The sequence below is a fragment of the Theobroma cacao genome, chromosome 2, assembly GCF_053813885.1.
Source record: "Theobroma cacao isolate CCN51 chromosome 2, ASM5381388v1, whole genome shotgun sequence".
NCBI classification, from domain to species: domain Eukaryota; kingdom Viridiplantae; phylum Streptophyta; class Magnoliopsida; order Malvales; family Malvaceae; genus Theobroma; species Theobroma cacao.
The window spans coordinates 45,819,870-45,831,327 of NC_142640.1; the positions used below are offsets into that span (position 1 = coordinate 45,819,870).

The 11,458-nt window shown below is 32.2% G+C and overlaps 1 protein-coding gene across 1 annotated transcript; it reads left to right on the forward strand.

Annotated features, from left to right (window-relative positions):
• Positions 1 to 7,138: 7,138 nt before the first annotated feature.
• On the forward strand, positions 7,139 to 8,873 carry LOC18609850 (protein PLANT CADMIUM RESISTANCE 2-like). Its single transcript, XM_007045173.3, has 4 exons — positions 7,139 to 7,563; positions 7,705 to 7,776; positions 8,250 to 8,462; positions 8,583 to 8,873. Exons 1-4 carry the CDS (start codon positions 7,362 to 7,364, stop codon positions 8,666 to 8,668), a joined length of 573 nt encoding a protein of 190 aa, XP_007045235.2. The 5' UTR covers positions 7,139 to 7,361; the 3' UTR covers positions 8,669 to 8,873.
• Positions 8,874 to 11,458: the final 2,585 nt, after the last annotated feature.

Below are 11,458 nucleotides of genomic sequence, written 5' to 3' on the forward strand. Positions count from 1 at the left end.
CTCTGGTTTTGGTGACTCTGTATATATTACTTGGTTTAAAAAAAAAAAACTGTATACATAAATTATTACTACATTAGCTGCTGTAAAATAATTAATTTGAGCCTAGCTAGTTCCTTAAAATAAGTGGATGCCGAATGAGAATACATTGTATTTGAATAAAAGGGTCATCAATCCTCATTTACTGATTCAAGGTTATAAATATTTAGACCAAACTAAACGTGGATAACGGTTTACCTTTTCTTCATGGCAATCACAAAGTGAATTGAAGTACTTTGTTTATGATCATAACTAATAAGCCAATTCCATATGCAGGGGTGAAGCTAGCTAATTTTTATTGAAAGTCAAAAATAAAAAAAAATTAAAAATTTTTAAAATTAATACGTTGAATTTAACTAATAATCAAAATACTCATACTAGATAATAATTTTATATAATATGTAAATCAAAAGAAATAAAGAAAAAAAGATTTAAAATAATCTTTTAAGAAAATTGTGCTCGATGATATTTTTTTTAATTCATCAATTATTGACTTTATACAAAAAAAAAAAACTAACAATGTCTTTCTCAATATAACCAACTAAACTATTGCAAGAACCTCATCATTTATTTTGTTCAAAATCTTGTTTCCACAACTTTCATCGAGGCTTGGTGACTCAAGTGTAGAAAAATCATTTGAATGATTTGCATATTTTTTTTTAAAGAATTTGACAATTGTTTTCAACTTATTCATATTTTAATCAAACTTTAAAAAAATTACTACAATCAACATCTAATATTCTTATTGTATTTCTATTTAAACTTAAAATACTAAATATAAAACTATAATGCATAAACTATAAATAGTTAAATATGACATATAAGATTTCATACAATAGCTAAATATATACACAATTAAATAATATAAATATAAAAAAATAAAAGAAAATTTTATCCCCTCTTACTATCAGACAATAGTGGTGAGCGGTCCTTATCCTAGTTCATAAAGCTCTTTTAAATAACGAAATATATTTTAATGATGAGTTATATACAAAAGAGTAAAGTAAAAATAAAAAGATAAAAGAGAAGAAAAAATGAGAGAAAAAGATATGAAAAAAGTTAATTAAGAATTAAAGTAAAATTGAGTAAATTTTATAAAATTATTTTATTATTTTTTATTTATATTAGTTATTAAATAAAAAAATCAAGGATATTTTAACAAAAGAATGGAAGATCCAGCTTTTACATATCTACCACGAAGGTAACATGGTAGACAATTAGATGATTAACTATGGTTTTAATTCAGTCAAGGTTTATGCTAAGTTTGAAAACCCTCTAATTGGAGTTAGAAGATTGTTAATGTATGACGTGTTAGGAGTCTATTTTTCAAGATTGATTTAAATATAATAATATGAGTTCTTTTTTAAAAAAAATAAAAAAAAATATTTTGAAGGTATAAAACATATATAATAAATAAATAATTTTAAAATTTTTGAAGAAGTCACAACGTCATGTATATAATATTCCTCTGAGCCATTAAAATATATATATACTACATAAAAATTTTAAAAATTTGTTTTTGGGCCCTTGTCCATATCTTTTCAGTTAACTCAGAACGGCACGTCCAACAGCCATACGATGGATCGAATCGAAGAAATTGAGACATTATTTTTTTAAAAGTAATTTTATTAGTCTCATTAATCAACACGGCATTACAAGTCTGTAGTCTATTTCAACGTAGACTTCCCACGGCATAACACTCCTGGTTTGAGCAGAAACAAAAACTGTAGCACTGATCACTGCTCGAAACGATGTCAGCTAAACCACGAAGGCTCACCATGAGCTAATAACAAAACAGCTCATCATGGGACCTAAACAAAAGCACAAAAAAGAGCCTTCCAAATACACCTAGTATCGGGTTGAGGAACCCAACCGTTAGACTTGGAGTGATTTGAGAGTCGTCACTAATTTTTTTTTACCTAGATACGATTGGTCATCTGTTTTTATTCTATTCGACGAAATCCTAAATTAATTTCAAGTTCGATGAAAGAACGATAAACTGATCTACGTTTCTTTTAGATTTGAGTTCGGGAGTACGATTACGCACAGAGAATGATTAACACCCCCTGACGCCCGTTCCACGAACGGTACCATTTAATTATATGTTATCCTAACCCATTATCTTTATTCTTACGTTCCCTTTATTTTTATTTATTTAATTCATTTTTATTTTGTTAATCACGTCGAAATATTTTACGGGTCTGACGTACAAGTGATGTGATTATGAAATGCATGGCATAAAATCAAGATAATGCCAAACGAAAACTTTTTATTGAGCGTACTTTCCGAATCCGCCCATCATACTGATGGGCTCCGAGAGTATTTTCTCACCTGAAGAAATACCTTAGAAACTCGCCTTCGCAAGCCTATAAGGTAAATCCCATCATCGGGATAGTCGTTTGCGAGTAAAAAAAATAGTGTTTTCATGAATGCAAATCCTAATGCGGACAAAAACTGTTTATCAAAGATATCTCTCCGAACCCTCCCATCGTACTAGTGGGATCCGAAGATACCTTATCACCTAAAGAAATTATCGGAGAAACTCGCATTCGTAAGCTTTTTCGAAAAGTCTCATCATCGAAATTCTGTCCGTATATAAAATATGTCTATATGCCATGACATTGAACAATGCAACAACGATACGCGACATACTCGTAAATTCGATGTTCGTTTCTTGTTTAATACTTTTCTTTGAGCTTACTTATCATGAACAAAATATTTCACATTTATTTATTGTTTTTATACAATCATTTCTATACTTTGTTTGTTTATATTTTGAATCGCCTATTTTTTTACTATACGTAATTATTATTATTTATACATATGTATTATATCCATTTTTTATTATTATGATTAACAAATTTATTGTTATCATTGATTTCTCATTTCTTTTACTTGTAGACTTTGATTAATTGGTGATTAAACATATTTAAGATTTTTATTATTTGCTTAAAATTAGAAATATCGAAATTTCGAATCAGGACCCTCCCATCAAACTGGTGGGGTCCTAATCGAAATTCCTATCTTAAGAAAATTTACTCGGAATTACGACTTCTCACGTTCCGAATGGACATCCTATCATCGGTGTTAACTTTCAAAACAACAATTATATTTTGCATATTTATAATTTTATTCTATGATATATTCTTTTATTTTCTGTATGCACCTACATATATATATTATACTTAAATATTTTATTTCCATTACATACCTAACTTATTCTTGTTACTAAAAATACATTTTTATTTACTTCTATTTACTTAACTCATTTTTATATAATTATCTATTTTAATACTATTTTCAGTCCTTACTTGGTTTTCTTTTTTTTTTTTGCCAAATATTTATTTACTTCTCTTATATATTTTATATTTTTAACCTAGATCTACTATTATTTTTTTTAGATTAAACATTCATTTTTATTTCATTTATTTTTATATATATGTCTATATTCTATTTAACCTAATTATTTTTTATCACTATATATATTTTTTATTGTTATTTTCTACTTTAAAACATCAGATAATCTCCTCATAATATATTTTGAATCCTAGTTAAATTAATCCTATGCTCCTAATAATGTATTTTAGCATAGCTAATTGGGCCCACCATGATAAATGAAAAAAAAAACACATTCAAGTAAAAGGCATGAAAGCTAGAACTTACCTTGTGTAGGCCTAGATTAGCTCAAGAACAACAAGGCTGTGAGGACCATGGCAGACCACCCAAAACACATCAAAATGCACCGTTTTGATGCGTTGGAATTTCTCCAAAAGGTGCCGTTCAAGAGTCCCCCTCTTTGTTCTACAACAACTACACCGTTTCAAGGCCTGTCTCTAAGTATATAAACCCACTTTTTCTGCTCTCTCCCTCATTTCCCTTTTTTCATTTTCTCTCTCTACTTAGGCAGCACTCTCCCCTCTCTCTAAAAACGTCTTTTTCTTTTCTCTTGAGACTCCTCCCACCGCCTCTCTCACCAACTTTCTCTCTTCACTCACTCACTCACTCACTGCCGGCGGCAAACCTTGCTCCCTAACTCTCCATTTTTCTACTCTCTCACCAGCTTTCCGATCTCTCTCTTTTCGCCGACCCCTCTCTCCTTCGCTGGCAGCAAACCTTTCTCTCAAACTCTCCCTTATTTCGGTGATTGCACCTTTCCTATAAAACCCAAATCGCAAATCCCTCACTACCCACTGCCTCTATCATTTTTTTTTTGCTTCCTTTTTTTTATCTATTTTCTTTATTTTTTTGGTTGTTGTGGGTTGTGGTTTCAGCTGCTAGAGGTTTAGGATTTTTTGGTGGTTGTGTTGTCGGTTCTGGAAAGATTGGTTTTTTCTTTTTTTGTTTGTTTTTTTTGGATCGTTTTTTCTGGCTATCAAAAAAAATTTTTCAAAAGAACTCCTCTGCCTCCCCTTTGAACCAGAGTTTTAGGGTTTTTATAGAACCCAACTGTCCAAGACAATCATGCTCTTTGCAGCATGAATTCCGGATGGGTTGCCTTCAAGTCAAAAACGAATCCACCCTAAATGACTTCAAATCTCGGCTGCCTCAGGAGCATTCAATGCTCTGTATATTGTTGACAATTGAAGCAAGCGTGCTTTTACCTCTCTGCTTTTTTCTTTATTTTTAATTTTTTATTATTTATTATTATATTATTATTTTTATACTATTACAAAAAAAAAAGTGTCTACACCTAGGCAGCTTAAACACATGAAGGGAAGACCCACATCAAACAAAAATCCATGCACAAATTCAAAAACCACTTTGTTAATTTCCCTAACTTTTTTATTATATTAATTAAGGTAAATTATCTAACCTTTTTAGAATTCTTTTCATTTTTATCATCGCCTTTCAATTGTAACATTAATTTACCTTTAAAACCAACAAATGTGTCAATATTATGTCCATCCAAATTAAAAATAATGATATTAAGTCACCAGTCAAAGACATTAAAAACTTAATAATGATGTATGTCAAGTGGCAATTGATCCAAATTGGAAAGTGAAGAGACAGAATAATAGTACTATATATATATATATATAATTCAAAATTTAAAGAAAAAGCCTAAATGCTTTATATTCAAACTTTTGGAATTGGTTTTTTTTTCCAACTTTAAATCATTATCCTTTCTAAAAGTGTGACGTTCAAGGATTATAATTAAGATGCTAACGAAGTCTAGAAACCAACCAAGTTTGAGTACTGCTGTTTTTGGCGTAAGGGCTTGGTGCAGGACCATCCTTACTGTCGGATTGGCATGCACATGTGAATGTGATTCCATAAAAGTACATTATTCAATTGGAAGATTTATTCATGGATTTCTATATACTGTAGTGGGAGGTTCTGAAGTTAAAAGGTTTTGGACGAAACTTATAGTGGATGGCTTTGCGTGAGTCACGATAAGGGCTCTAAACAAGGACGGAGTTAGTCAATTTTTGTTGAGAGAGTTAGAGATAGATGAATAAACGTTAAAAATTTTAAAAATTAATATATTGAACTTAATCAATAATTAAAAAATTGTTAATAAAAAATAATTTTATATAACATATAAATCAATAAACGAAAGGCGTATAATAGTTTTTTACGAAAGTTGTACTCGATTATATTTTTTGAATTCAAATTCATTAATTAAATATTATATACTAAAAAAATCTATTTCTTTAAAATTGAGTATTGGACATTTTAATGCACTTTACTTTTGTTTATGAGTTGAACCATTGAGGGTTGATGACTCACGTGTAAGAAAATTATTTGTATGATTTGCATCTTTTCTTTTAAAGAATTTGTTAATTATTTTCAACCTACTCATATTTTAATCAAGCTTGAAAAAAAAATTAATGCATTCAATATCTAATATTCTTATTTTATTTCTATTTAAACTTGTAATACTAAATATAAAACTATAATATATAAAATATAAATAATTAAATACGATATACGATATTAATAATTTCTTCTTATATAATTAAAATTATTTAAAGATTAAATATCTAAGATAATTTCCTTTCAACTAAATATAAAACATAAAACATATAAAAAAGATATACTTAAGATAATTTTCTCTTACATAATCAGGATTAATTAAAAAATTATGCATTGATAAAATTTTAAGTAACTGTGCAATACTATAAATTATATTTGACAATTATATAATAATTTATTAATTTTTAAAGATTAAAATCATGAAGAATAAAATTCACATGATAGAAAAAAAATATAATTAATGATTCGTAGAAATTTAAAAAACCAAATTCATGAAAATTTAGAACATACAAGCAAATAGTATAAAAAAATTTTAAATTGAGGGAACCATGTGAGATATTTTTTTTATTTTTTATTTATATTAATTATTAAATAAAAAATTATTAAGAGAACCATTAAGAGAATATTTTAAAAATATTATATAATATAAAAAAATTTTAAAAATTTTGAAGAGACCATGGCCCCAAAATCTATATGAGGCTTCGCCCCTGGCTCTAAGTGGGCTGTTGGGAGAGTCTTTAACTAATGTTTTATGTGTTTCTTACAGTTAAGAAATGATCAAAAGAAGTATTGTTTAGCAGAATTTTTAGTATTATTATTTTTTAATCAATTTATAAAATACAATGATAAAATTACTATGTTAATTCAAAAAATAAGTGACAAATTTAATCAATCATTTTAAATAAAATAATAAATTTGACTTCATTTCTTGTTTTTTTTTTAAACAAAAAAAAACAAAAGGAAAGTAGATTAGACTCGTTAGTTATGGAATATCCTATAGAATTGTTTCGTTTCTAAAGAGAATCCCATCAAATCTTCCAAAGTAAAAGCAGAAGGTCTTTCTCTTAACACAATGAATTGCCACCGGGAAAAAGGGATGTGATTTTATTGGCCAGCAACACTTTCTCCCACTCATTTTTCTTTCCAAGTCATGAGTTTTTGTCAAGTACCGCGTGCGCAGATAATTTTCTCAAGAAACAGCACAGATAAGGTCAAGTTGACTGAGACAAATCACGAACTGCCGCGTGTCTACACATGGTACCTGTAGTTTCTTCGCAACCTCCAAGGACGTGAGTGACACGCTCGCAGACTTCAACGACTCCACGCTATGTTGACCTGTCTACGCACGCCATTCCTCCGTTCTCCTTGATATACATAAAACATTCATCCAATTTCCAAACCATTCAAGTGTCTAACTTCCTCTTCTTCTTCCCATAAGATATCCCTTTTGCAACGATTATTCCATTGAATTTTGTATTACTATAGTTTCTGCAACAGCTTAAAGATTGTTGTGAGTTGTGACATCCTCTAGAATATTACTTTTTGTATTCTTTACTACAGCTATAGCCATGGCCTCCCTTAACCTAAGTGAGTATGAGAAGTTTTCAGCTCCACCACCGCAGTTCGGCCAAGCTGCCACCACCGGTATTCCAGTCAGCTCCTCGAACCAATTCTACACCGAGAGTTCTCATAGCAACACCCGTATTCAGACTAAAACTAGAGTCCCTTGGTCCTCGGGGCTCTGTGACTGCTTCTCTGACTGGAAAAATTGTAAGTTCATGTTTTCTTTTTCCTAACAAATGGTGGAGTTCTGGTGGCGCGTCTACGCACGCGCTGCAAGGAACAATTGGTTGAAAAGTCGAAACTCACAGTTTCTGTTGTTGCTGTCCTTTGTAATTTTTGTTCTTGCAGGTTGCATAACATGTTGGTGTCCGTGCGTCACCTTTGGCCAGATTGCCGAGATCGTTGATAAAGGATCTTCATGTAAGTTAAACAATGCATAGTTTGGCCTGCCAGAATCAATATTTTATGCCATTCCGGGAAGCTGGATCTTAGATTTAGACACTTGGATTCCATTTGGATGTTTATGCGATGTTGACATACAACCATATTTCAACACATATACTGGCAAATGCAATCATCTTGTCAACACACTTTAAATTTTACTTCAGTAACAATACGAAGTGAACTACAATTTTTTAAAGTAAAATGTTGAAACTTCTTGTATATGTTAGTAGAAGAAAATACTTGGTAGCTATTGGTCAAGCCTTATATTCAATAGAAATGAAGTTTTTTTTATGAATTCTTTTTGACAATAGGAAAAACTACCCGACCCTTAACTGCCACTCTTATTATTATTTGAGTAAAGCCCAAGTTTTTTTCTTTTACTTACTCTTGTAGCTGGTGATTTGGGTTCCGTGGTTAATGTATGTTTCTGGTGAAATTACTGCTTGCAGCTTGCGGTGTAAATGGAGCACTTTACACGCTAATCGCCTGCGTGACTGGGTGTGCTTGTTGCTACTCATGCTTTTACCGCTCCAAAATGAGGCAGCAGCACATGCTGAAGAAAAGCCCATGCGGGGATTGCCTTGTCCACTGCTTCTGTGAGTATTGCGCCTTGTGCCAAGAGTACCGTGAGCTAAAAACCCGCGGTTATGACTTATCCATAGGTAATACTACTAATGAAACTAATTCCCCTCTCAAAGATCAGTTCTATAATTATATTTTTTTTCTATAATTCCTATTCCTGACGGATTATCGGTGGGTGTTTGTTGAAATTATGTGTGTAGGGTGGCATGGAAATATGGAAAAGCAGAATCGTGAAGTGGCTATGACTCCAGTGCCGCCGGTGGTGGAATCAGGCATGAGCAGATGAAGTAATATCTGAGTGCCGAATAGCCGACCGCTATATATATAGGATCAGAAATCATAAGTCATGTAATTATGTATCATGTCTTGGAAATCATAACTGTCATGTAATTACATATTATGTCTTGGATTTTTCTTGTGCTTCTGAACAAGCTATTACTGTTATGATTTTAAGGTTTTTCCGAGTTCTATCAATGATTGTGTTTGCATAAGTCATATTCTAAAAAGTCTGATGTTAGTACGTTGGTTCTTAAGGTTTTGTCCTGGCTAGAATTTAAATAATTAATAAAGGAAACAAATGATGTAGATTATAATGTACTTATTAGCTGAAGTCCGAGTAAAATTTATATTTCAATGCTTGAACCACGTATTGACTTATAATTTTAAATCTCGAAATTTGGGATCATGAATACATCATATTTAATCCTTCACTGTCCTATATCTGGCAGCATCCCATTTATCTCCATTTTATTTTATAAAGTAAACATGATTGACAGCAATCAAGCAGCCACCAAAATAATATTTTGACTCACTGTTTAATAGGGACCATGATTTGGCTGGCAAAAAATCTCCGAGTTGTTTTTCTTTTGAAAAGCCAATTGGATTTTATTGCTAGGATGGTTCAATTACATAGGAATCTGGGCACGAGCGAATGTACCCCACACAGCCAGTTACTCGTCCATCACAACCACATTCAAAAGTACATATTACCTTTAAGGAGAAACAGCAGAGTAAAATCAGCTCCCTTGTAACCACCCTGCATAACGTATACCTCCTTTTAAATGTCATCATGAAACCACCTAATTAAACCGACCTGCAGTCTTTCAAAGCACCGGTAAATTGCTCGGCAAAGAGACAGAAACACCTCTTCCCCCCACCCCTTCCGCCCCTACTCTCAAACTCCACTGTCCTGTTTGATTTATAAGGTAACAAGTGCCAGCTACCAAAAATGTATCAATAAGCCCTGTAATCAATCCAAGCAGTCCAGGTGCCACTGTAGGCCAGCAGACGCGATGAATAGCGTCAAAAAAAATTTTTTGAAGAGCAATTTATTAACTTTCGTTCATCAAGGGATTAAGATTTTTTCCCTCCTTCAAACTTAAATACAAAAGAACAGACAAGGGACAAGGTTGGGACAGTATCCCAGCCCTTCATTTTAGTATACCTTCCCAACACTTCCTGCTGAACAGCCGATTACAAAAAATAAGGCATTCAAACTTTCAACCCTCATGTACAAAACCAGAGCACCCAATTAATACATTTCAAAGAGCTATCCCCTACCCTTTTTACATCAAAACCGCCACTCAACAATATGAACGCAGCATTCAATCAAAAACCAAAACCAGGACCATCACTGGTAGCACAAAAACAGCATTTCTACTTCAATAGCCTAAAAAATTATCATAAGGCAACAATCACCATAAACCCTCGGACATAAACTTACAGTGGGAAAAAGGAGATCAGTTCCCTGCACCTTCCTCCACCTCCTCCATCAACTCATCATCCTCAAATGCAAGCATTAGCGTGTCCTGTCTAAGCACTCTAGATTTAGCTAGACTGTCAGCCATTTCGTTGGCGATCCTTCATTGTGTGAACAACCTGGCAGCTCTTCCGGTCCTTTCAAGGCATCAATGCTCAGCATTATGTTTCTCATCCTCCAAGGGGACTCTAAAGTTTGTCGATCCAGTTGACAGCATTTATGGAGTCGCTTTCTACTATTAAACCATAAGACGCAGCCCACTTTGATGCTACAAAAGTTACAAATGCTTCCTTGATTGTCTATATTTCCGCCAGATTTGCATCCCAAAACAATTGCTTTTGAAAACAACAATTTAATTACTCCTAATTCCATCTCTTAGAACTCTTCCAATCCTAGCTTGACCCGGGTTACCTCTGCTTGGAACATCTACATCTAACTTTAGGTAGCCATTTGGGAGGCATTTCCATTCCAATCCTCCCCTTTTCAGTCTCTCTCTAGTTAGTTAGCGTTATATCTAATTCAGGATACCTAAAAAGAAAATTGTGAGAAATAACCTTCCTCATAAGCCCAATTCAAAATTATCATTTTTTATAATTTTAACTATTTTTGGTCAATTTTAGCATAACTTGACAATAATACCTTTTAAACAATTTTAGACAAATTAAAATGGTTTCAGTTTTCTCTCTCCCGCCATTCAGGTAAAATTTTCAAAATTAAATCTCGATTTCTCTGTCTGCTCAAATATGTCTATCTCGCCATCCAATTCGCAGAGATAACATCAAGCTCTTTCTTATTTTGTTTTATTTTTTTGGATGGTGGATCTTGAGGTTCTTAAGGGCGATAAACAGCGATTTTGCTTTTTGCAGACAGCGATTTTGCTTAAGGAGAAAGAACAGCTAAAGCATGTTTGATGGGTTTTATGGTGGTTCACGGTTTTGTTGTGTCTAGGATTGGGACGATTGTTAAGCATGTTTGCTAGGGATTTTGATTTTTTTTTATGAAATTTTGAGTTGAAATTGTTCAGGGAATATTTTGTAAATAGGGTATATTTTGTTTTTGTATAAGAGGAGTGAGCAAGGCCTCTTGATAGGGATATATTTTCTCTTACTTTTGAGGGTTATGGAGTTTTGTAACCTATATTTTAGGAAATGCACAATTTCATGGCTTAGCAAAAAAAATGTGTTTTAGGTTCTTGAGTTTATTGGTTTATTCATAAAATCTCAAAATTGAGTTTACTGGTTTTTAGGTATTGCGTGACTTAATCACTGTGTGACTAGTTTTTAGGCATTATATGATTGGTTTTAAGCATTACGTGAC